The sequence below is a fragment of the Eretmochelys imbricata genome, chromosome 2 (assembly GCF_965152235.1).
Source record: "Eretmochelys imbricata isolate rEreImb1 chromosome 2, rEreImb1.hap1, whole genome shotgun sequence".
Classification (NCBI taxonomy): domain Eukaryota; kingdom Metazoa; phylum Chordata; order Testudines; family Cheloniidae; genus Eretmochelys; species Eretmochelys imbricata.
The window spans coordinates 1,332,467-1,359,542 of NC_135573.1; the positions used below are offsets into that span (position 1 = coordinate 1,332,467).

General features: G+C 61.1%; 1 protein-coding gene across 3 annotated transcripts in view; it reads right to left on the minus strand.

Moving 5' to 3' along the window:
• PLEC (plectin) overlaps positions 1-27,076 on the minus strand; it is a 173,208-nt gene that overhangs the window by 117,052 nt on the left and 29,080 nt on the right. For all 3 annotated transcript variants that reach the window (XM_077809596.1, XM_077809592.1, XM_077809593.1), the window contains one exon: positions 13,148-13,343. In XM_077809596.1, coding sequence (XP_077665722.1) covers positions 13,148-13,343 — 196 coding nt within the window. The remainder of the gene's footprint in view (positions 1-13,147; positions 13,344-27,076) is intronic.

Consider the following 27,076-nt stretch of genomic DNA (forward strand, 5'->3'; position numbering starts at 1 on the left):
TGTCTCGAAGGTAGCTGGGAGTGCTGGTAGCGTAGGGCCTGAGGAGGGAGTCTACATAGCCAGACAATCCTGCTGTCAGGGTGCCAACGCCTGAGATGATGGGGCGCCCAGGATTTCCAGGTTTATGGATCTTGGGTAGCAGATAGAATACCCCAGGTCGGGGTTCCGGGGGTGTGTCTGTGCGGATTTGATCTTGTGCTTTTTCGGGGAGTTTCTTGAGCAGATGGTGTAGTTTCTTTTGGTAACCCTCAGTGGGATCAGAGGGTAATGGCTTGTAGAAAGTGGTGTTGGAGAGCTGCCGAGTAGCCTCTTGTTCATATTCCAACCTATTCATGATGACGACAGCACCTCCTTTGTCAGCTTTTTTTATTATGATGTCAGAGTTGTTTCTGAGGCTGTGGATGGCGTTGTGTTCTGCACGGGTGAGGTTATGGGGCAAGTGATGCTGCTTTTTGACAATTTAAGCCCGTGAACGTCAGCGGAAGCAGTCTATGTAGAAGTCCACTCTGTTGTTTCGACCTTCAGGAGGAGTCCACCCAGAATCCTTCTTTTTGTAGTCTTGGTAGGAAGGATTCTGTGGGTTAGTAAGTTGTTCAGAGTTGTGCTGGAAATATTCTTTGAGTCGGAGACATTGAAAGTAGGATTCTAGGTCACCACAGAACTGTATCACGTTCGTGGGCCTGGAGGGACAAAAGGAGAGGCCCCAACTCTTCTGCCGGGCTAAGTGTATAGTTGGAAAGATTAACAATATTGTTGGGTGGGTTAAGGGAGCTATTGTTGTGGCCCTTTGTGGCATGTAGTAGTTTAGATAGTTTAGTGTCCTTTTTCCTTTGCAGAGAAGCAAAGTTTGTGTTGTAAATGGCTTGTCTAGTTTTTGTAAAATCTATCCATGAGGAAGTTTGTGTGGAAGGTTGTTTTTTTATGAGAGTATCCAGTTTTGAGAGCTCATTCTTAATCTTTTCCTGTTTGCTGTATAGGATGTTGATCAGGTGGTTCCACCCCTAGGAGAACACTTCAACCTCTCTGGCCACTCAGTAAAAGATTTAAGGGTGGCAATTTTGCAACAGAAAAGCTTCAAAAACAGACTCCAAGGAGAAACTGCTGAGCTTGAATTAATATGCAAACTAGATACCATTAACTTGGGTCCTGAATAGAGACTGGGAGTGGCTGGGTTATTACACATATTGACTATTTCCCCATGTTAAGTATCCTCACACCTTCTTGTCAACTTTCTAAATGGGCCATCTTGATTATCACTACAAAAGTTTTTTTTTCTCCTGCTGATAATAGCTCATCTTAACTAATTAGCCTCTTACAGTTGGTATGGCAACTTCCCCCTTCTCTGTAGGTGTATATCAATCCTCTTACTCTATGTTCCATTCTATGCATCCAATGAAGTGGGCTGTAACCAACGAAAGCTTACGCTCTAATAAATTTGTTAGACTCTAAGGTGCCACAAGGACTCCTTTTTGCGAATACAGGCTAACACGACTGCTACTCTGAAACCTGTCAGTTTCCCATAGGCATTTCTTAAGTCTCTAGGTGGTAGGATAAGGGGGTGTGATTGTTGCAGAGCAAAGGGCCAGGGTACATAAATGGCTGATACTCTGTCTTCTGGCAACTGATGGCCTGGGCCCTTCCGCCCTGCAAGGTGAGAGCTAAGGAATCAGGTGCCCTCCTGGCATGGGAAAGGGACAAAGCCCAGAGGAGGAGGGGCTGGAGAGAGTTTCAGTTTGGGGGCTGGCTGGGACATTGAGTGAAGGGCAGACATGGTTGTCTGGCTCACTGCCCCCCAAAATGGACCCAGCTGGGGGGTCCTGTTCTCTGTACCTACAAGCTCTGTGTTAGACCATGTTCCTGTCATCTAATAAACCTTCTGTTTTACTGGCTGGCTGAGAGTCACGTCTGACTGTGAAGTTGCAGGGCAGGACCCTCTGGCTTCCCCAGGAACCTGCCTGGGTGGACTCGCTGTGGGAAGCAGACCAAGGGGCAGAGGATGCTGAAGGCTCTGAGGTCAGACCCAGGAAGGTGGAAGCTGTGTGAGCTTCTTGCCCCGAAGACAGTCTGCTGACAGAGGAGACTCCCACAGAGTCCTGCCTGGCTTCATGGGGAGCAGTTCCAGAGCATCGCCCAGGGACTGCATGACAACTGGTGGCAGAGGTGGGATATACTGCACCCCGTGGATGGTGCTTCCTGCAGTAAGTGACTGGGGAGCAGTAAAACAAAGGGGGATTGACGAGGACCAGGCGTGCTGAAGGCTCAGAGAGGATCGGTTTCGGGGGGGCAGTTAACCCCTGGGAGTGTATGACTAGCGAGAAGGACTTTTGCAGTAACAGGGTTCCCCTGGGGATTGCAGTGAGCGGTCCAAGGGGCGGAGGAGTCTGCGGCTCGACCCTGGCAAAGAGGTGGTGACCTCGAGAAGGGCTGGCAGACGAGGGGATCTCCCTGAAAACCGTGGGGAGCTGAGAGCACACAGGCCTGTGAGTCCACATCAACTTGGGAAGAGCGGAGTGATGGCCTGTCACCGTCTCCTTAAGAAGGACATTGTAACCCTGTGCAGAAAGAGAGGGTTGAGCATTGGAAAGTTCACCAAAGCACAGGAATACAGTTCATCGTGGAGCTGGAGGAGGATGACCGCTCTAAGGAACAGATTCCTGACCCCAAATGGGGCTATAGCAGGATCTGGGAGCAGCTGGAGTGGTAGCCAGGCATCACCAAGACTCCTGTCCCCGACCAGACGAGTGTCTTCACGATTGGGTTCCCCATCCGGGGATTGGAGACGGACGGGATTGGAGCTGAGTCCGAGAGAGCAAGAGGACTGAGAGAGACAGCGAGAGCCCGAGAAAGAGCTGCAGAAGCAGCAGCAGCATAAACTGGCGGTGGTGGGGTGGAGAGGCCTAGGGGACCCCCCAGGGGTGAGTGGGGATAGACCCCGGGGGGCCAGTTCCGCAGGGAACCTCGAGACTAAATTGCTGCCCCTGGTTAAGGAGGAGGGGGGATGTGGATGCCACCCCACTGCCTTTGAGCAGGCTGGCAATTTGACCCAGGGGGACCCTGCGGAAAAGCCCCTGTGTCTAGCTCCCTTGCTGGGTCCCAGGGCCATAGACTCCGTCAGCCAGATGTCCCGGGTGGGGAGGTGGACAGGCTCCCACTCCTGACCCCAACCTATATGTCTGTGTGGAGTTTCCTGGGGCCAGGCCCCTCGGACCTCCAGTGGGAGCTGAAGGTGATGGTCAATGGGGAGACATTCCTGGGGCAGTGAGACCATGGGACAGAGAGAACTGTTGTCAGCCCCCGGGTGGTGCAGCCCTACCAGATGCTGAGGGACTGGGTGAGCTCGGTGAAAGTCCCAGGGGTGAAGCCCCTCACCCTGCCTGTGGCCCAGATCCCTGTGCAGACCCAGGAGGGGTGGGGCTGACTGGTCATTGGGGTTCTCCAGGATATCAGCTGCGAGACCCTGTTGTGGGGTGACTGTGTCTCTTTGGGACAGGATCCAGGCCCTGCTCCTGTAACAGCCGAGGGTTTGAATTTGAATCCAGGGAACCAATCGGCTGAGATGGAAATGGTCACTTAAAATGCATATGGGGGGGTGGGGGAGAAGCTGCTATGCTTAGGATACCTTCCTGCCTGTAACCAGAGCCCTGGGGTTGCGTGGGACAAAGAGATGTTCCCTGGCGGAGAGGGGGCTCACGCTGGCTCTGATGCTGTAAGGAGAGCAGAGAGCTCGCTGCCTGTCCCCACTGGGACTGCAAGGGCAGTGCTGAGCAAGTGGGGAGCTGAGACCCCAGCTGAGTGGGGGGACACACAGGCAGGACAGGTCGGCTGCCAACCAGGTTTGCCTTGTCCAGAGGCGCTGCTGGGAAGTGATCCCACGGCAGGGAGGGAGCGACCAGGGACAGGGCTCAGCGGGGCTGTGACCCCAGGCCCAGCTAGCGAGCGGGAACAGGTCCCACTCCCTTCCCCAGCAGCTGAATTCGAGACAGAGCTGCAGAAGGATCCCTCCTTGGAGGAGCTGAGGGAACTTGCTGGCCACAGGCTGCAAACCCCCTTGGGGAAGGCTGCGGGGACAGATTCCCGTGGGAGAAGGGATTCCTGTACTGGGAATGGGCTCCCCAAAGGGAAATAGAACCGTGGGGGATCAGGAGGCAGCTGGTGGTGCCCCAGAAGTATCGCTGCCGTCTATTGTATCTGGCCCTGGCGTCCGTTGATGACATCTGTGTCTCTAGCCAGACCTGGGAGGAACACGTGTCCCAGGTGAAGAGGGGGCTGGGCTGCCTCAAGGAGGCAGGACTGATGGTAAAAGCCTTTAAGGTGTAAGGTGGGGACAGCAGAGGTGTTGTGCCTGGGCCACAAGGTGGGGAGCGGCTGCCCAAGCCCAGAGCTGGCCAAGATCAAGATGGGGGCTCTTAATCAAGAGAGCTCAAATCACAGCCCTCCGAACTGGGGTTCGGAGAAGACCCGATCCCAGTTTGAATCCCAGGAGTTTTGGAGTGGAAAAAGGGCACGGGCCGCATAAACCTTCCCACATGCTGCCAGCAAGTGCCATCAAGCACACCCGACCCAAAGAAGGGCGTAAAACTGGAAGGGCCTGGTGTAACTCCCACCAAGGAATGGGAGAGATGATGGGGCATCCATGGGAACGTGGGTGGGTTTGAACTTATGCAGGTCACCAGCTAAAATGACCTTGCTCAGTTCAGTCTCAAAGGGCAGAGAGATGTGACGAAGTGGGACTGTTCTTAATGTTTCCTCTGAATAGTGTAGGGGTGCCTCAGTTTCCCCTATGCATTTCGTAAGTCTCTAGGGGGTGGGATAAGGGGGTGTAATTGTTGCAGAGCAAAGGACCAGTGTACATAAATGGCCAACACTCTGTCTCCTGGCAACTGATGGCCTGGGCCCTTCCCCCCTGCAAGCCCAGAGGGCAAGGGGCTGGAGAGAGTTTCAATTGGGGCTGGCTGGGGACGTGGAGTGAAGGGCAGACAGGGTTGTCTGGCTCACTGCCCCCCAAAATGGGCCCAGCTGAGGGGTCCTGGTCTCTGTACCTACAGGCTCTGTGTTAGACCATGTTCCTGTCATCTAATAAATCTTCTGTTTTACTGGTTGACTGAGAGTCACATCTGACTGTGAAGTTGGGGTGCAGGACCCTCTGGCTTCCCCAGGAGCCTGCTTGGGCGGACTCGCTATGGGAATCGCGGAGGGGCAGAGGATGCTGAATGCTCCGAGGTCAGACCCAGGAAGGTGGAAGCCGTGTGAGCTGTGTGTCCTGCAGACAGGCTGCTCACAGAGAGGAGACTTCCCCAGAGTCCTGCATGGTTTCATAGGGAGCAGTTCCAGAGCATCGCCCAGGGATGCCGGGACAGTGGTGTCAACGCATGACGGGGAGTCAGGGCCCTGCACCCCCACTTCCTGCGATTCACCGTGACTCTCAGTCAGCCAGTAGAGCAGAAAGTTTATTAGAGACGACAGGAGCACAGTCCAGACCAGAGCTTGCAGGCATAAACAGGATCCTTAGTCAGGCCCTTCTGGGGGGCAGGGAGATTAGACCCCAGCCTTGGGGCTCCCTCCTCTTCCCCAGCCAACTCCCCCAAAACTGGAAACCCCTCCAGCTGTCTCCCCCAGCCTCCCCGCAGCTCCTCCTCCAGCCTTTGTCCAGTTCTCCGGACAGAAGGTGTCACCTGGCCCCAACCCCCCTCCTAAGAGAAGCCTCCCATTCCCAGTGAAACTCCCCTGCAACATCCCCTGGTCAATCCTCCCCCTCCCTGCTGCACCACACATGGCGGGCCGGGGGCTGCAGCAAGACCCACACCCCTCACACTGACTGGAGCTGGCGAAACCCCACGGGCCCATCTGGTCCGTCCCTGGGGCCTGGACATGCCTGGTGTCACGGCGTCCCCGGGCGATGCTCTGGAACTGCTCCCCATGAAGCCAGTCAGGACTCTGGGGCAGTCTCCTTTCTGGGAGCAGCCTGTCTGCAGGACACACAGCTCACACAGCTTCCACCTTCCTGGGTCTGACCTCGGAGCATTCAGCATCCTCTGCCCCTCCGTGCGCTTCCCACAGCGAGTCCACCCAGGCGGAGTCCTGAGGAAGCCAGAGGGGTCCTGCCCCCCAACTTCACAGACAGACGTGACTCTCAGCCAGCCAGTAAAACAGAAGGTTTATTAGACGACAGGAAAAATGGTCTAAAACAGAGCTTGTAGGTGCAGAGAACAGGACCCCTCAGCTGGGTCCATTTTGGGGGGCAGTGAGCAAGACAACCCCGTCTGCACTTCACTCCACGTCCCCAGCCAGCCCCAAACCGAAACTCTCTCCAGCCCCTCCTCCTCTGGGCTTTGTCCCTTTCCCATGCCAGGAGGTCACCTGATCCCTTTGTTCTCCAACCCTTTAGCTCTCACCTTGCGGGGGGAAGGGCCCAGGCCATCAGTGGCCAGGAAACAGGGTGTCGGCCATTCTCTGTGTCCAGACCCCTGCACACACCTGCCCTTTAGGGCTCTGCAATGATCATACAACCTTACCCCACCCCCTAGATACTTAAGAACTGCCTAGGGGAAACTGAGGCATTATTCAGAGGAAACATTAAGAACAGTCCCACTTCGTCACATCTCTCCCCCCTTCGAGATCGAACTGAGCGGGGTCACTTTAGCCGGTGACCTGGGGAAGTTCGAAGCCACCAACGTTCCCATGGATGCCCCAGCATCTCTCCCATTCCTTGGTGGGAGTTACACCAGGCCCTTCCAGTTTCACGCCCTCCCTTAGGTCGGGGGTGGTCGATAGCACTCGCAGGCCGCATGTGGGAAGATTTATGCAGCCTGTGCCCTTTGGCCACCCCCAAAACCCCAGGGGGTCAAACTGGGATTGGGTCTTTCCCCCAACAAGCTGGCCAAACACAGCCACTTGGTTATAGGATTGTTTAACTTTCTTAACAGCTTTCACTCCATCTGAGACCTTCTCAAAGCTATCCTCACTGGATCTTTCAACAGGAAAGTCAGTGGATCCATTCACCACAGAAAATTTCTGGCTGTTAGGAACTGAAACTTTCTTGATTAATTTCAGAGTAACAGCCGTGTTAGTCTGTATTCGCAAAAAGAAAAGGAGTACTTGTGGCACCTTAGAGACTAACCAATTTATCTGAGCATGAGCTTTCGTGAGCTACAGCTCACTTCATCGGATGCATACCGTGGAAACTGCAGAAGACATTATATACACACAGAGACCATGAAACAATACCTCCTCCCACCCCACTGTCCTGCTGGTAATAGCTTATCTAAAGTGATCATCAAGTTGGGCCATTTCCAGCACAAATCCAGGTTTTCTCACCCTTCGCCCCCCCACACACAAACTCACTCTCCTGCTGGTAATAGCCCATCCAAAGTGACCACTCTCTTTAAAATGTGTATGATAATCAAGGTGGGCCATTTCCAGCACAAATCCAGGTTTTCTCACCCCCCCCCACCCCCCTCCAAAAACCACACACACAAACTCACTCTCCTGCTGGTAATAGCTCATCCAAAGCGACCACTCTCTCTACAATTAAGAACAGTCCCACTTTGTCACACCTGGCCTGGGGGCCCTCTGGTCCGGTCACTGGGCTCTGCCCATCCTGGTCTGAAAGGAGCCCACACCCCGGGGGACGACTCCCAGTCCCCATCCCGGTGCCCCGAAACCTGAGCTGTTGCCATGCTGTCTGTGTCTAACCATCACCGGGCCTGGCACAGCTGGACACATGGGGGCTGGGGTCCCTCTGTCTTCCCCGTGTGTCCTCTGGCCTGGCACAGTGGGGTGTGATGGGGGCAGGGTAGGCCTGCCCTACGTCTTCCCCACCCCTGGCCTAGCACAGTGAGATGTGGCTCATGGGGCCACAGGGTCTGGAGGGAGGGGCTGTCTTCAGCACCCCACACAGCACCCTAGGGGAAAGCAGGGCCCGTCTCCAGCGCCCCCACACCGGGCCCGGGGGAGAAGGGGGAGGGCCCGTCTCCGGCACCCCCGCACCAGGCCCCAGCTGGATGCTCCTGAAGGCCCATGCTGGCTGCTGGCTGGGGGTGACCGTGGCTGACACCCGCGGGCCCCCGGCCCTACACTCATCGCTGAAGCACCCCGAGCTCTCGGGGCTGGGGCACGGTACCCAGCTGCGGGACAGGCCGGGCTCCCACACACCCACCAGCTGGCAGAGGCGGGCGCCGGGGCAGGGAGCCAGGACCCCGCACGGCCCCCACACCCCCTTTGCTCAGTGTCAGGGGGCCCCCTAATGGGAGCTGCTGTCACTGCAGGGAGACCCTGGGCAAAGCCCAGCACAGGGCGGTGCGGGGCTGCCACCCTCCAGGCACCCCCAGGAGCGGCTTTCCCAGGGTGCCCCGTGCGGCGGGGGGGCTCTGCACAGGAGCCAGGGCCCCCCACTAGTCTCTGCGCGGCCCCCACAGCCTACCCTGCTGGGCCCCTCCCCAGATAGATGCACCCTCATGGGCGTCCCCCCACAGGGAACGCCAGCCGCCGGCTCCCTCCAGCTCTTCCCCCGGCTGGGCAGAGGGAGCCTCCACTCAGAGCATGTCCCTGGCTCCTTGGTTACAGGAGCGGCTGCAAGTCTGGCTCACCCGGCTCCCCACAGCCCTGTGCCCCCTTGACCCCGCCCCACAGCAACTGCCAAGTGAGCTCCGGCAGGGGAAGGGGGCGCAATCCCTGACAGAGCTGCACTCCCCGTGGGGAAGCTCCCGCCCCCCCAATACGCTGCCACCCCCGACAGCGCCCCTCAGTGCAGCGATGCCCCATGCTGCCATGGACGCACCCAGCCCTACCCATTCTCAATGCAGCTCCCCACCTCCCCAGAGCTGCCCCACTCCTGGTGCAGCATCGCCCCAACCCAGACCCCACAACCCAGGGTGCTTTGCCATACACAACAGCAGCCCCCAGTAAGCTGCTGCTCCCCTGCAGGGTCCCAGGACTGTCTGCAGGGAGCGACTGCTCCAGGGAGCCCCGTTCCAGGGGTTTCTGTGCAGTGTGGGGGCCCTCTGCCCTACTGGAGACTCCCCCGTTCCAAAGGGATCTCACAAAACAGGGTGTCTGGGGGACAAAATGGCAGATGAAATTCAACATTGGTAAGTGCAAAATAATGCACTTCGGAAAACATCATCCCAACGAGACGTATACCATGATGGGGTCTCAGTGAGCTGTTCCCACTCAGGAAAGAGATCTTGGAGTCAGTATGGAGAGTTCCCTGAAAACATCCGCTCAATGGGCAGTGGCAGTCAAAAAAGCGAACACAATGTCGGGACTCATCAAGAAAGGGATAGAGAATAAGACAGAAAATATTCTATTGCCTCGATATAAATCCATGGTATGTCCACAGCTTGAATACTGCCTGCGGACGGGGTCGCCCCTGTGAGGATGCAGCAGGGAGGGGGGAGTGTTGACCTGGGAATGTGCCCTGGGGATGGGAGACCTGAGAGCCTGTCACCTGAGCCGGGAGTGGGAGGGGGAGGTGACACCTCTGCCCAGGAATGTGGACAGAGGCTGCAGGAGAGAGCCTGCTGGGGGGGTTTAGTTTCAGTTTCGGGCTGGGGGGAGGAACACAGGGAACCCCAGGGCTGGGGTCTAAGCTCCCTGCTCCCCCAGAAGGACTTGACTGAGGGGTCCTGGTTGTACCCACAAGCTCTGTTGTGGACTGTGTTCCTGTTGTCCAATAAACCTTCTGTTTTACTGGCTGGCTGAGAGTCTCAGTGAATCCCAGGAAGAGGGGTGCAGGGCCTGGACTCCCCCACACTCCGTGACAGCCCCATCTCAAAAGGGATCTACTAGACTTGGAAAAGGTTCGGAGAAGGGCAACAAAGATGATCAAGGGTGTGAAACAGCTTCTACACAAGGAGAGATTACAAAACCCGGGACTGCTCAGCTTAGAAAAGAGATGACTAAGCGGGGTAAGGCAGAGGACTATAAAATCATGACTGGGGTGGAGACAGTGACTAGAGAAGTTATTTAACCTTTCCCACAACACAAAAACACAGAGGTCACCCGATGAAATTAACAGGCAGCGGGTTTAATACAAAACAAGAGGAAATATTTTTTCAGCCAATGCACAGCTAACCTGGGGAACTCAATGCCGTGGGATGTTGGAATGGCCAAGATGGTCAGGGATGAAATCCCATGTTTGGGGCAACCCTCAACCTCTGACTGGCAGAAGCTGGGAGTTGAAAACAGGGGTGGGTGTCACGGAGCCACCGGACGATGCTCTGGAACTGCTCCCTACGAAGCCAGTCAGGACTCTGGGGAAGTCTCCTCTCTGGGAGCAGCCTATCTTCAGGGCAAGAGCTCACATAACTTCCACCTTCCTGGGTCTGACCTCGGAGCATTCAGCATCCTCTGCCCCTCCATGCGCTTCCCACAGCCAGTCCGCCCAGGCGGGGTCCTGGGGAAGCCAGAGGGTCCTGCCCCCCAACTCCGCAGTCAGACGTGACTCTCAGCCAGCCAGTAACACAGAAGGTTTATTAGACGACAGGAAAACGGTCTAACACAGAGCTTGTAAGTGCAGAGAACAGGACCCAACACCTTCAGATGGCACCTTTGCAGAGGAGGGACCCAGGCCATCAGTTGCCAGGAGACAGGGTGTCGGCCATTCTCTGTGCAGACACCATCACACCTGCCCTCTAGGGCTCTGCAACAATCACACCCCCTTATCCCGCCACCTAGATACTTAAGAAAGGCATAGGGGAAACTGAGGCACCCACACTGTATTCAGAGAAAACATTAAGAACATTCCTAGTTCGTCACAGTGAGTCACTCCATAATTGCTCTGTTCTGTTAACTCCCCCGGAAGCTCTGATAGAGACTACTGCTGGAGACAGGGCTAGTTGGCCTGTTTTCTCGCCCAGTACGAACGCTCTTATGTTCCCACAACATGGCCCGGACATTTATCGGTTCTGTTCATGGAGTTTAAGGCCAGAAGGGCCCACTGTGACCATCCGGTCTGACTCCATGTCACACGGCGCAGAGCCCTGCCCCACAGGAGCTCCTGAAGGAGAGCGCGGAGACAAACAGCCCGTCTGGATTTGAACACTGCCGGTGTTGGAGACTCCCCCAGCACCCAGGGGACGTTGTTCCAGTGGTTAGTTACTCCCACTGCTAAAAACTAGGCCTTATTTCCTGCTTCGGCTTCCGGCCGTTGGATCATGTTCGACCTTCCTGTGCTAGCCTGAGTAGCCCGTTGTCAAATCTCTGTTCCCCACGCAGGCACTTTGGGACCAAGTCGCCCCGGGACCGGCTCCTTGTTAAGCTAAAGAGACGGAGCTCCCGGAGCTTCTCGCTCTAAGGCAGGTTTCTAACCCTTTAATCACCCTCATAGCTCTTCTCTGACCCCTCCCCAATTTATCAACGTCCTTCCTGAACCATGGGCACCAGAACCGGACCCAGCTTCCCAGCGGCGCTCGCCCCAGGGCCACATACCGAGGTGAAATAACCTCTCTTCTCCTACTCGAGAGTCCCCCGTCTGTGCATCCCAGGATCGCATTAGCCCTTTGGCCCCAGCATCGCATACGGATCACATTCAGCTGATTCCCCACCCCACCTCAGCCCCCAATCCTTCTTCACAGCCACAACCCAGAGCCCCTCAGCCAGTGACTCCTGCTGCAAATCCGGGACACCCTGTCTGGATTTACAGTCTGCGAGCGATGGAGAATCCTCCATTCCAGAATCACAGAAACGTGGGGCTGAAGGGACCTTGAGAGAGCGTCACGTCCAGCCCCCCACACTGAGGCAGGGTCAAGTAACCCGAGACCAGCCCTGGCAGGTGTGTGTCCAGCCTGTTCTTAAAAACCATCAATGATGCAGGGACCCCACAACCTCCCTGGAACGCCTGCTCCAGAGCTTAATCCTGAGAGTGGGAAAGTAGTGGCCACAGAGAACAACTGATTCCCCTGAGTAAAAACATTACCTTCTCTCTCTCCTGTCCTGGGCCCTCCACAGCTACAGCACCACCCTCACACGGAGAGCTCAGATGGGGTTTGTGACCCGCTAGAACCTCCACAGCCCGTTCAGCCGCTCTCCATCCGCCAGTTACTCCCCTGTTTGTAGCTGTGCATCGGGTTTTTCCTTCCTAGTACTTGGCACTTGTCGAAGGAATTTCATCTTGCTGATTTCAGACCAATTCTCCTATTTGTTAAAGTCTTTTTGAATCCTAATCCTGCCCTCCAAAATGCTCTTCACCCTCCCCGTGCGGTGTCACCTCACATTGTAAAAGCCTAAACTTCCCTAGGTGAGCTGTTCCAGTGGCTAATTCCCCTCACTGACAGGACACTGCACCTTCCGGGTAGTCTGAATTTGCCTGGCTTCAACTTCCCAACATCAAATCTCGTTCTGCCTCTTACAGCCAGACTGAACAGCCGTCTGCCATCAGAAATCTCCTCCTCTGTAAGAGCTTGTAGACGTGCCCAAGTCACCTCCAAAACGTCTCTTGGATAAGCTAACTGGACGGAGCTTCTTTAGTCTCTCCCTGGGAGGCCGGTGTTCCACACCTCACACTATCCTTCCCAATTTGCCAACGTCCTTGTTGAAGTGCCAACACCAGAACTGGGCCCAGTGCCCAAGGATGGGCTCACTAAAGCCACACGCAGGGGTCACGCCACCTCCGTGCGCTACTCGATGGTTCCCTGGTTATACATCCCAGGATCACATTCATCTCATAGCCCCAGCATCGCACAGGGAGCCCCGGTTCAGCTGGTCCCCTGTCACGCCCCCTACATTCCAGCAGCCAGCCCCCAATCTGACACCTGGGGCCCACGGTCTCTGTTCCCAGCCGTGTGACCCCGCGCTATGACACGCCGCCCCCACGTGGGGGCCACGAAACCCGCCGATCCGGACTGTCCCCGTATTTACCACACCACCAGCTTGGTGTGGGTGCAAATGTTACCAGCAGTGATTTTCTGTTTTCTCCCAGATGATTGATAAAGAAACTGAACAGCGCCGGGCTGAGACCAGATCCCAGGGGGACCCCACTAGAAACTCGGGTGACGGTCCCCCATTCACAATGGCTGCTGGTGATCTGCCAGTCAAGCTGCACTGTTCACACAGCAGCTGTCTCTCACCACGTCCAGAGGGGGAGAACTACGACCCCCCGCCCAGAGCAAGCGCAATCCAGCCCGCCACTGCTGTCAGGAGCACACCCTACCTGCGATCCGGATCACGGCTCTCTCCGCCGGGTCCAGCACGGTCCCGCTGCCCGAGGACGACTTGGTTCTTTTGGTCCTCTGGTGCTTGGCCAGGTTCCAAGGCAGAGTGTCCCCAGGGCTGGGGGAGCTGCTGCTACCGCTTGAACTCTCCTCCGCCATCCTAGGCTTCTCCTTCCTGCCAGCGGACATCAGCTCCTGCAGGGCAGGCAAGCGTCAGAGCCCAGATCCCCACGCCCGCTCTGCCCGGGCACACCCTGCTGCAGTAGCCATGCAATGCCCCAGCGAGCCCAGCGTGGACTCAGAGACACCCCACCGTGCAGCCTGACCCTCCTTCAGGAGTCTAGCCTCTGTGCACACCCCCCCGCCCGGTGTCTCCTACACCAGACCACCCAACACACAGTCTGCCCATCTGATACACTAGCCCAGTCTGTGCACGCCCGTCCGCCCACTGTCTCCTCCCCCCACCACCCAGTCTGCCCATCTAACACACCAGCACAGCCTCTGTGCACACCCACCCGCCCGGTGTCTCCTACACCGGACCACCCAACACACAGTCTGCCCATCTGATACACTAGCCCAGTCTGTGCACGCCCGTCCGCCCACTGTCTCCTCCCCCCACCACCCAGTCTGCCCATCTAACACACCAGCACAGCCTCTGTGCACACCCACCCGCCCGGTGTCTCCTACACCGGACCACCCAACACACAGTCTGCCCATCTGATACACTAGCCCAATCTGTGCACGCCCGTCCGCCCACTGTCTCCTCCCCCCACCACCCAGTCTGGCCATCTAACACACCAGCACAGCCTCTGTGCACACCCACCCGCCCGGTGTCTCCTACACCGGACCACCCAACACACAGTCTGCCCATCTGATACACTAGCCCAGTCTGTGCACACCCGTCTGCCCACTGTCTCCTCTCCCCACCACCCAGTCTGCCCATCTAACACACCAGCACAGCCTCTGTGCACACCCCCCCGCCCGGTGTCTCCTACACCGGACCACCCAACACACAGTCTGCCCATCTGATACACTAGCCCAGTCTGTGCACACCCGTCTGCCCACTGTCTCCTCTCCCCACCACCCAGGCTGCCCATCTAACACACAAGCACAGCCTCTGTGCACACCCCCCCCGCCCGGTGTCTCCTACACCGGACCACCCAACACACAGTCTGCCCATCTGATACACTAGCCCAATCTGTGTACACCCGTCCGCCCAGTGTCTCCTCCCCCCACCACCCAGTCTGCCCATCTAACACACCAGCACACCCAGCAAGGGAGGAGGGGGCAGGAACAGATCCCTGCACCAAGGCCAGGCGCCAGCCACGTGCTGGGCACAGACACCACAGTGATGGCACCAGGACAAAGAGCTGGGCACCTCCCCATAGCGAGAGATACAGCAGCACCCAAACACCCACGGCCACCCGCACACACCTACAGCCCCACTGCACCCAAACACCCACGGCCACCCGCACACACCTACAGCCCCACTGCACCCAAACACCCACAAACACACACCTACAGCCCCACTGCACCCAAACACCCACAAACACACACCTACAGCCCCACTGCACCCAAACACCCACGGCCACCCACCCACACCTACAGCCCCACTGCACCCAAACACCCACAGCCACCCGCACACACCTACAGCCCCACTGCACCCAAACACCCACGGCCACCCGCACACACCTACAGCCCCACTGCACCCAAACACCCACAGCCACCCGCCCACACCTACAGCCCCACTGCACCCAAACACCCACAAACACACACCTACAGCCCCACTGCACCCAAACACCCACAAACACACACCTACAGCCCCACTGCACCCAAACACCCACGGCCACCCGCACACACCTACAGCCCCACTGCACCCAAACACCCACGGCCACCCGCACACACCTACAGCCCCACTGCACCCAAACACCCACGGCCACCCGCACACACCTACAGCCCCACTGCACCCAAACACCCACAAACACACACCTACAGCCCCACTGCACCCAAACACCCACGGCCACCCACCCACACCTACAGCCCCACTGCACCCAAACACCCACAGCCACCCGCACACACCTACAGCCCCACTGCACCCAAACACCCACGGCCACCCGCACACACCTACAGCCCCACTGCACCCAAACACCCACAGCCACCCGCCCACACCTACAGCCCCACTGCACCCAAACACCCACAAACACACACCTACAGCCCCACTGCACCCAAACACCCACAAACACACACCTACAGCCCCACTGCACCCAAACACCCACGGCCACCCACCCCCACCTACAGCCCCACTGCACCCAAACACCCACGGCCACCCACCCACACCTACAGCCCCACTGCACCCAAACACCCACAGCCACCCGCACACACCTACAGCCCCACTGCACCCAAACACCACGGCCACCCGCCCACACCTACAGCCCTACTGCACCCAAAGACCCACGGCCACCCGCACACACCTACAGCCCCACTGCACCCAAACTCCCACGGCCACCCGCCCACACCTACAGCCCCACTGCACCCAAACTCCCACGGCCACCCGCACACACCTACAGCCCCACTGCACCCAAACACCCACGGCCACCCACCCACACCTACAGCCCCACTGCACCCAAACACCCACGGCCACCCACCCACACCTACAGCCCCACTGCACCCAAACACCCACGGCCACCCGCACACACCTACAGCCCCACTGCACCCAAACACCCACGGCCACCCGCACACACCTACAGCCCCACTGCACCCAAACACCCATGGCCACCCGCACACACCTACAGCGCCACTGCACCCAAACTCCCACGGCCACCCACCCACACCTACAGCCCCACTGCACCCAAACACCCACGGCCACCCGCACACACCTACAGCCCCACTGCACCCAAACACCCATGGCCACCCGCACACACCTACAGCGCCACTGCACCCAAACTCCCACGGCCACCCACCCACACCTACAGCCCCACTGCACCCAAACACCCACAGCCACCCGCACACACCTACAGCCCCACTGCACCCAAACACCCACAAACACACACATACAGCCCCACTGCACCCAAACACCCACAGCCACCCGCACACACCTACAGCCCCACTGCACCCAAACACCCACAGCCACCCGCACACACCTACAGCCTCACTGCACCCAAACACCCACAGCCACCCGCACACACCTACAGCCCCACTGCACCCAAACACCCACGGCCACCCGCACACACCTACAGCCCCACTGCACCCAAACTCCCACGGCCACCCGCCCACACCTACAGCCCCACTGCACCCAAACTCCCACGGCCACCCGCCCACACCTACAGCCCCACTGCACCCAAACACCCACGGCCACCCGCACACACCTACAGCCCCACTGCACCCAAACACCCACGGCCACCCGCCCACACCTACAGCCCCACTGCACCCAAACACCCACAGCCACCCGCACACACCTACAGCCCCACTGCACCCAAACACCCACGGCCACCCGCACACACCTACAGCCCCACTGCACCCAAACACCCACGGCCACCCGCACACACCTACAGCCCCACTGCACCCAAACTCCCACGGCCACCCGCACACACCTACAGCCCCACTGCACCCAAACACCCACGGCCACCCGCACACACCTACAGCCCCACTGCACCCAAACACCCACGGCCACCCGCCCACACCTACAGCCCCACTGCACCCAAACACCCACGGCCACCCGCACACACCTACAGCCCCACTGCACCCAAACACCCACGGCCACCCGCCCACACCTACAGCCCCACTGCACCCAAACACCCACAAACACACACCTACAGCCCCACTGCACCCAAACACCCACAAACACACACCTACAGCCCCACTGCACCCAAACACCCACGGCCACCCACCCCCACCTACAGCCCCACTGCACCCAAACACCCACGGCCACCCACCCACACCTACAGCCCCACTGCACCCAAACACCCACAGCCACCCGCACACACCTACAGCCCCACTGCACCCAAACACCACGGCCACCCGCCCACACCTACAGCCCTACTGCACCCAAAGACCCACGGCCACCCGCACACACCTACAGCCCCACTGCACCCAAACTCCCACGGCCACCCGCCCACACCTACAGCCCCACTGCACCCAAACTCCCACGGCCACCCGCCCACACCTACAGCCCCACTGCACCCAAACACCCACGGCCACCCGCCCACACCTACAGCCCCACTGCAGCCAAACTCCCACGGCCACCCGCACACACCTACAGCCCCACTGCACCCAAACACCCACGGCCACCCACCCACACCTACAGCCCCACTGCACCCAAACACCCACGGCCACCCACCCACACCTACAGCCCCACTGCACCCAAACACCCACAGCCACCCGCACACACCTACAGCCCCACTGCACCCAAACACCCACAGCCACCCGCACACACCTACAGCCTCACTGCACCCAAACACCCACAGCCACCCGCACACACCTACAGCCCCACTGCACCCAAACACCCACGGCCACCCGCACACACCTACAGCCCCACTGCACCCAAACTCCCACGGCCACCCGCACACACCTACAGCCCCACTGCACCCAAACACCCACGGCCACCCGCACACACCTACAGCCCCACTGCACCCAAACACCCACGGCCACCCGCCCACACCTACAGCCCCACTGCACCCAAACACCCACGGCCACCCGCACACACCTACAGCCCCACTGCACCCAAACACCCACGGCCACCCGCCCACACCTACAGCCCCACTGCACCCAAACACCCACGGCCACCCGCACACACCTACAGCCCCACTGCACCCAAACTCCCACGGCCACCCACCCACACCTACAGCCCCACTGCACCCAAACACCCACAGCCACCCGCGCACACCTACAGCCCCACTGCACCCAAACACCCACGGCCACCCGCACACACCTACAGCCCCACTGCACCCAAACACCCACAGCCACCCGCCCACACCTACAGCCCCACTGCACCCAAACACCCACGGCCACCCGCACACACCTACAGCCCCAAACACCCACTGCACCCAAACACACACACACACACACTCCTACGGCCCCACACAGCCCCACTGCACCCAAACTCCCATGGCCACCCGCACACACCTACAGCCCCACACCCGCAGCCCCCTGCAGGCACTGAGCCCTGCACCTACACTGCCCCACACGCACTAAGCCCCGCACCCGCAGCCCCCCACACGCACTTGGCCCCGCACCCGCAGCCCCCCACATGCACTGAGCCCCGCACCCGCAGCCCCCCACACGCACTGAGCCCCGCAGCCCCCCACACGCACTGAGCCCCGCAGCCCCCCACACGCACTGAGCCCCGCAGCTGCAGCCCCCCACACGCACTGAGCCCCGCAGCCCCCCACATGCACTGAGCCCCGCAGCCCCCCACACGCACTGAGCCCCGCACCCGCAGCCCCCCACACGCACTGAGCCCCGCACCCGCAGCCCCCCACACGCACTGAGCCCCGCACCCGCAGCCCCCCACATGCACTGAGCCCTGCACCCGCACTCCCATGCACTGAGCCCCGCACCCGCAGCCCCCCACACGCACTGAGCCCCGCAGCCGCAGCCCCCCACATGCACTGAGCCCTGCACCCGCACTCCCATGCACTGAGCCCCGCACCCGCAGCCCCCCACACGCACTGAGCCCTGCACCCGCAGCCCCCCACACGCACTGAGCTCCGCACCCGCAGCCCCCGACACGCACTGAGCCCCGCACCCGCAGCCCCCCACACGCACTGAGCCCCGCAACCGCAGCCCCCCACACGCACTGAGCCCCGCACCCGCAGCCCCCCACACGCACTGAGCCCCGCACCCGCAGCCCTCCACACGCACTGAGCACCGCACCCGCAGCCCCCCACATGCACTGAGCTCCGCACCCGCAGCCCCCGACACGCACTGAGCTCCGCACCCGCACTCCCATGCACTGAGCCCTGCACCCGCACTCCCATGCACTGAGCCCCGCACCCGCAGCCCCCGACACGCACTGAGCTCCGCACCCGCAGCCCCCCACACGCACTGAGCCCTGCACCCGCACTCCCATGCACTGAGCCCCGCACCCGCAGCCCCCCACACGCACTGAGCCCCGCAGCCGCAGCCCCCCACATGCACTGAGCCCTGCACCCGCACTCCCATGCACTGAGCCCCGCACCCGCAGCCCCCCACACGCACTGAGCCCTGCACCCGCAGCCCCCCACACGCACTGAGCTCCGCACCCGCAGCCCCCGACACGCACTGAGCCCCGCACCCGCAGCCCCCCACACGCACTGAGCCCCGCAACCGCAGCCCCCCACACGCACTGAGCCCCGCACCCGCAGCCCTCCACACGCACTGAGCCCTGCAGCCGCAGCCCCCCACATGCACTGAGCTCCGCACCCGCAGCCCCCCACATGCACTGAGCTCCGCACCCGCAGCCCCCGACACGCACTGAGCCCTGCAGCAGCGCTCGCGGCTCGCCCAGGCTTTCTCCGACATTCGCACAGCTGCTGCCACAAAGCGCTCCATCTCCCAGGAACACCCACAGACGGGCCTGGACACATCCACGCACGCCTCCCTGCTGCTCGGACACTGTCCCTGGGGCGGGGGGTCTCTGGTGCAGAGGCCACGGGGCTCCCCGAGGCTTGCAGCCCCTCCTGTCAAGGCAGCACTGCCCTTGGGCAGAGGCTGCCTGGCATAGAGAAGGCAGGTGCAGGATCCCTGAGTGCAGGCCCCGATCTGTGAGGCCAGGCCAGGATGCTGGCTCTGTGCCCAGCGGTCACAGCTCACAGCCATGTCACGGCAACCCACACGGAAACACGGCGTCAACCCAGGCCGAAGCCGGGGAGCAGGGGTTATGGCACGGACTCTGATGTGGGGAGAGCCCCTTAGTCATGGCTCCCTAGCTGCCTCACTCATACCACCTTACAGCTAGGCACCCACCAGGCCCCACTGCCCCCCAGCACCCATGGAGCAGATGCTGCAAAACCACAGCAGAGGATGTGGCCCCGGGCTTCACCCCACAGGGCTCCCACAACCCTGCCAAGCTCCCAGGCCCCTGGCACCCCCTGCCACCAAGCCCCCGGGCCTCCTACATTCCTACCAAGGTTCCAGACCACTGGCACCCCCGACTCTACACAGAGCCCCAGGACTCCCACACCCCTGCCGCCAAGCCCCCGGGCCCCTGGCACCCCCTGCCACCAAGCCCCTGGGCCTCCTACATTCCTACCAAGGTTCCAGGCCACTGGCACCCCCAACTCCACACAGAGCCCCAGGACTCCCACACCCCTGCCAAGCCCCCGGGCCCCTGGCATCCCCTGCCGCCAAGCCCCCGGGCCCCTGGCACCCCCTGCCGCCAAGCCCCCGGGCCTCCTACATTCCTGCCAAGGTTCCAGGCCACTGGCACCCCCGACTCTACACAGAGCCCCAGGACTCCCACACCCCTGCCGCCAAGCCCCCGGGCCCCTGACACCCCCTGCCGCCAAGCCCCCGGGCCCCTGGCATCCCCTGCCGCCAAGCCCCCGGGCCCCTGGCACCCCCTGCCGCCAAGCCCCCGGGCCCCTGGCACCCCCTGCCGCCAAGCCCCCGGGCCCCTGGCACTCCCGACTCCACACAGAGCCCCAACACTCCCACACCCCTGCCAAGCCCCTGGGCACACCCCACTGAGCTCCCGGGCCCCGACCCCCCCAGCACCAAGGCCCAGGGCTCCCACACCCCTGTGAAGCTCCCCCCCCACCGAGCCCCCAGGTCCCTGCCAAGCTCCCTGGGCTCCCCTGACCCCACATGGAGCCCCCAGACCGCCCACATCCCTGCCAGGTCCCCCTCGCCATGACCCACCTCTGCACGGACCCATCAGCCTGGCTGCTCGGGGGGGGCCGGGGGGGTTGCCACCTCCATCCCAGCGGGATGAGCAGACTCGCACCTCCCCGTTGCCTTGGACACGGGCTCGGGCGCCAATCAGAGGCGGGCAGGGAGCCCGAGCAGCCGGGCGGGGGCGGCGGGCCCGAGGCCACGCGTCTCCCAGCCCAGGGACCCCGGGGATGGGCTCCGGGGGCTGCGCGCCCCGCTGGCTGCGCGCCCGGGCCTGTCCTCGGCAGGTGCCAGGCTCCGGGGTCCCCCCCCGGCCCTGCCGCCACGCGCCCCCCGGCCAGCCTGGGGCCGAGCCCATCACCGCCGCGTCGGGGCGCCCCGCGCCGCCCCCGGCTCAGCTGGGGCGGACGGACCCACTCACCGCCTCCGGGTCCGCCGCGCCGCGCCCGGGCAGAGCATGGGGCTGGGGTGGGGGCCGCGGCGGGCGGGGCGGCGCTGCAGCCCTGCAGTGGGGTGCGCGCACAGCGCGTGTCCGGCTGCCAGTGCGCGCAGTGCCCGGCTGCCAGTGCGCGCGCAGTGCCCGGCTGCCCGCGCGGCGCGGGTGTCTCTGTGCGGGTCGCGCTCCGTGTGCCTGGGAGCGCGGGGGGTGCGCGCCAGCCCCTGTGTCTCTGCGCAGGGGGGAGTGTCAGTCCGGGAGGCGTGTCAGGCGGCGTGTGGTGTGGGTGTCAGTCATTGGGGGATGTCAGGCGGTGTCTGAGTGTGTTTCAGTCAGTGGGTGTCAAGCAGTGGGGGGGGGGGGTGTCAGTATATGGCTGTGTCAGGCGGGGGTGTCACTGTGTGGGTATATGTCAGGCAGTGGGTGTCAGGCAGTGGGTGGGGTGTCAGGCAGTGTGTGTCAGGCGGGGGTGTCACTGTGTGGGTATATGTCAGGCAGTGGGTGTCAGGCAGTGGGTGGGGTGTCAGGCAGTGTGTGTCAGGTGGGGGTGTCACTGTGTGGGTATATGTCAGGCCGTGGGTGTCAGGCAGTGGGTGGGGTGCCAGGCAGTGTGTGTCAGGCGGGGGTGTCACTGTGTGGGTATATGTCAGGCAGTGGGTGTCAGGCAGTGTGTGGGGTATCAGGCAGTATGTGTCAGGCGGGGGTGTCACTGTGTGGGTATATGTCAGGCCGTGGGTGTCAGGCAGTGGGTGGGGTGTCAGGCAGTGTGTGTCAGGCGGGGGTGTCACTGTGTGGGTATATGTCAGGCAGTGGGTGTCAGGCAGTGGGTGGGGTGTCAGGCAGTGTGTGTCAGGCAGGGGTGTCACTGTGTGGGTATATGTCAGGCAGTGGGTGTCAGGCAGTGGGTGGGGTGCCAGGCAGTGTGTGTCAGGCGGGGGTGTCACTGTGTGGGTATATGTCAGGCAGTGGGTGTCAGGCAGTGTGTGGGGTGCCAGGCAGTGTGTGTCAGGCGGGGGTGTCACTGTGTGGGTATATGTCAGGCAGTGGGTGTCAGGCGGGGGTGTCACTGTGTGGGTATATGTCAGGCAGTGGGTGTCAGGCAGTGGGTGGGGTGTCAGGCAGTGTGTGTCAGGCAAGGGTGTCACTGTGTGGGTATATGTCAGGCAGTGGGTGTCAGGCAGTGGGTGGGGTGTCAGGCAGTGTGCATCAGGCGGGGGTGTCACTGTGTGGGTATATGTCAGGCAGTGGGTGTCAGGCAGTGGGTGGGGTGTCAGGCAGTGTGTGTCAGGCGGGGGTGTCACTGTGTGGGTATATGTCAGGCAGTGGGTGTCAGGCAGTGGGTGGGGTGTCAGGCAGTGTGTGTCAGGCAAGGGTGTCACTGTGTGGGTATATGTCAGGCAGTGGGTGTCAGGCAGTGGGTGGGGTGTCAGGCAGTGTGCATCAGGCGGGGGTGTCACTGTGTGGGTATATGTCAGGCAGTGGGTGTCAGGCAGTGGGTGGGGTGTCAGGCAGTGTGTGTCAGGCGGGGGTGTCACTGTGTGGGTATATGTCAGGCAGTGGGTGTCAGGCAGTGGGTGGGGTATCAGGCAGTGTGTGTCAGGCAGGGTGTCACTGTGTGGGTATATGTCAGGCAGTGGGGGAGTGTCAGGCAGTGGGGGAGTGTCAGGCAGTGGGCGGGGGGTATGTCAGGATCTCTCAGCGCCAGCCCTCCATGCATGATTGCCCAGGACGAGGCGGCAGCCGGCTCCCACGCGCCCCGCCCAGAGCAGCGCTGGCCCCAGCCAGACGGAAGAGCAGGGCCTATCGGCCTCATGCACAGACAGGAGAGCGCCAAGCCGCATTAACCCTCCCTGCGCCATGCCCAGAGAGAGGAGAGATCGCTCTGGAACCCCACCCCGACCTCGGGACTTAACCTTCCCCATGCCCAGAGACACCGCCCCCCGGGCCCCCGAGGTTAACCCTGCGCAGGCCAGAGAGCTGGGCCGAGGCTGCCTAGGCAAGCACTATCCCCACTAGGGCTGCTGAAGCGTGACTGCCCAGACCTCGCCACACCCTGTCCCGCTAGGAGGGAGGGGCTGTGCCAAGCCCCCAAGAGAGATTCACCCTGAATCCTGCCACCCCAGGGAACAGCCTCCCAGCTAGGGGGAACCCCAGCCCCTGCACGCACCCGGGGGTGGGGGGGGAAACACACCCACAGGGCCCAGGGCTGCTCCCTACAATCATTCCTGGGCTTTGCCCTATTGCAGGGGGCTGCTGAGAGTGCAGCCCCCAAAACCACACCGGTCTCTTTGGCTACAATCTGCCAACAGAAACTCAGATGTACTTATATGGTCCATCGCCGCAGCATCAGGGCTGGCCCTCTCCCCGGCACTCTCAGCCACTCGTGCTGCCCGTTAGCTGCTCCCCAGGCATGCGGTGGCCAGCGCCAGGCAGCCTAGAGTGCTGGGTCCTCTCCACCCGAAGCGCTAGGCCAGCTGCCCTCAGCTGTGTTTCCCCAGGCGAGTCTCAGCCAAGCGCCCCCATGGCCCGGCTCTGGTTTCACTGGGGTTTGCAGCCCCCCACCAGTCAGTACTGTCTGCGGGCCTCAGTAGCCAGCTCGTGAGGGAGGCTGTACGCACGCGGTGCATGGCCCAGGGGAGCCCAGGTCCGGATGTTGCCACTTCAACAGGGATGTTGACAAACCGGGCGGGGTTCAGAGAAGAGCTAGGAGGGGCAACTGGAGGGCAGGAAAAGAAGCCGTCAGCAGGGCTCATCAGGAGAAGGGAGGAGACCAGCCCAGGCTACAGCCACCTTCCTGGAGAGGAGCCTTCTGCCAGCGGGCAGAGCAAGAGCCCGGGCAGCACGCAAAGGGTGTGTCAGGCAGTGTGTGTCAGGCGGGCGTGTCACTGTGTGGGTATATGTGAGTCAGGCAGTGTCAGGCAGTGGGGGAGTGTCAGGGCACCAAGCTCTTTGAGCATGGGAGGGTCTCACCCGCCAGAGTGACTGGACCCAGGCCAGGGACCAGAGCGAGAGGAGGCGGGTTTGTAGCCGAGAGGGCAGCATGGCTTGGCGGGGGGGGGGGGGCGCACGGAGCAGGGGGCACTGGGCAGCAGGGGCACTTCCCACTGCCTCCTAGGAGATGCCATCCCTGCGAGTCCCGTTGTGTCTACAGCTGAACCATGATGTATACACACACTGCACCCCCTCTCACACACTGCACCCCCTCTCACACACTGCACCTCACACACACATTGCACCCCAGAGACATTGCGCCCCATCTCACTGTGACGAAGCGGGACTGTTCTTAATGTTTCCTCTGAACAGTGTGGGGGTGCCTCAGTTTCCCCTAGGCAGTTCTTAAGTCTCTAGGGGGTGGGGTAAGAGTGTATAATCACTGCAGAGCTCTAGAGGGCAGGTGTGTGCAGGGGTCTGGACACAGAGAATGGCCGACGCCCTGTTTCCTGGCAACTGATGGCCTGGTCCTTCCCCCCTGCCAGGTGAGGGAACCCGGTGACCTCCTGGCCCGGGAAAGGGACAAAGCCCAGAGGAGGAGGGGCTGGGGGGAGTTTCAGTTTGGGGCTGGCTGGGGACATGGAGTGAAGGGCAGACGTGGTTGTCTGGCTCACTGCCCCCCAAAATGGACCCAGCTGAGGGGTCCCGTTCTCTGCACCTACCAGCTCTCTTTTAGACCATGTTCCTGTCGTTTAATAAACCTCTGTTTTCCTGGCTGGCTGAGAGTCACGTCTGACTGCGGAGTTGGGGGGCAGGACCCTCTGGCTTCCCCAGGAGCCCCGCCTGGGCAGACTCACTGGGGGAAGCGCACGGAGGGGCAGAGGAGGCTGAATGCTCCGAGGTCAGACCCAGGAAGGTGGAAGCTGTGTGAGCTGTGTGCCCCGGAGACAGGCTGCTCACAGAAAGGAGACTGCCCCAGAGTCCTGCCTGGCTTCGTAGGGAGCAGTTCCAGAGCATCGCCCAGGGACTCTGTGACAACTGGTGTTAGTGGTGGGATGTACTGCACCCCATGGATGGCACTTCCTGCACTAAGTGACTGGGGAGCAGTAAAACGAAGGGGGATTGACGGGGACCAGGCGTGCTGAAGGCTCAGAGAGGAGCGGTTTCGGGGGGTGGTTAACCCCTGGGAGTGTGTGACCAGGGAGAAGGACTGTGCAGTAATGGGGTCCCCCTGGGGACTGTGGTGAGCAGTCTCAGGGGCGGAGGAGCCTGAGGCTTGGCCTTGGGAGAGAGAAGGACTTTTGCAGTAACAGGGTCCCCCGGGGGATTGCAGCGAGCGGTCCCGGGGCGGAGGAGTCTGCGGCTCGACCCTGGCAAAGAGGTGGTGACCTCGAGAAGGGCTGGCACACTAGGGGTTCTCCCTGGAAACCGTGGGGAGCTGAGAGCACATAGGCCTGTGAGTTCACAACAACCTGGGAAGAGCGGAGTGATGGCCTGTCACCGTCTCCTGAAGAAGGACATTGTAACCCTGTGCAGAAAGGAAGTGTTGAGCATTGGAAAGTTCACCAAAGCACAGGAATACAGTTCATCGTGCAGCTGGAGGAGGATGACCGCTCTAAGGAACAGATTCCTGACCCCAAATGGGGCTATAGCAGGATCTGGGAGCAGCTGGAGTGGGAGCCAGGCATCCCCAAGACTCCTGTCCCCGGCCAGACGAGGGTCTTCACGATCGGGTTCCCCATCGGGGGATCGGAGACGGATGGGATTGGAGCTGAGTCCGAGAGAGCAAGAGGACTGTGAGAGACAGCGAGAGCCCGAGAAAGAGCTGCAGAAACAGCAGCAGCATGAACTGGCGGTGGGGGAGCGGAGAGGCTCAGGGGACCTCCCCGGGGTGAGTGGGGATAGACCCCGGGCGGCCAGTTCCACAGGGAACCTCGAGACTAAATTGCTGCCCCTGGTTAAGGGGGGGGAATGTGGATGCCCACTTCACTGCCTTTGAGCAGGCTGGAGATTTGAACCAGGGGGACCCTGCAGAAAAGCCCCAGTGTCTAGCTCCCTTGCTGGGTCCCAAGGCCATAGACTCCATCAGCCAGATGTGTGGGGAGGTGGACAGGCTCCCACTCCTGACCCCAACCTATATGTCTGTGTGGAGTTTCCTGGGGCCAGGCCCCTCGGACCCCCAGTGGGAGCGGAAGGTGATGGTCAATGGCGAGACATTCCTGGGGTGGCAAGGTCCTGGGACAGAGAGAACTGTTGTCAGGCCCTGGGTGGTGCAGCCTCAGATGCTGAGGGGCTGGGTGACCTGGGTGTGGGTCCCAGGGACGAAGCCTGCCTGTGGCCCAGATCCCTGTGCAGACCCAGGAGGGGTGGGGCTGGCTGGTCGTTGGGGTGCCCCAGGACACCAGCTGCGAGACCCTGTTGTGGGGTGACTGTGTCTCTTTGGGACAGGATCCAGGCCCTGCTCCTGTAACGGCCAAGGGTTTGAATTTGAATACAGGGAACCATTCGGTGGAGAGGGAAATGGTCAGTGAAAATGCAGATGACCTGGCTGGCAGCAGGGAGGAGCTGCTAGGCTCAGGCTGGCTCTGATGCAGTGAGGAAAGCAGTGAACTCGCTGCCTACCCCCACTGGGAGAGCAAGGGCAGCGCTGAGCACAGTGGGAGCTGAGACCCCAGCTGAGTGGGGGGAGACACAGGCAGGGCAGGGGATCTGTGGGGAGTGGCAAGGTGCTGGGTAAGGAAAGTCTGGATGA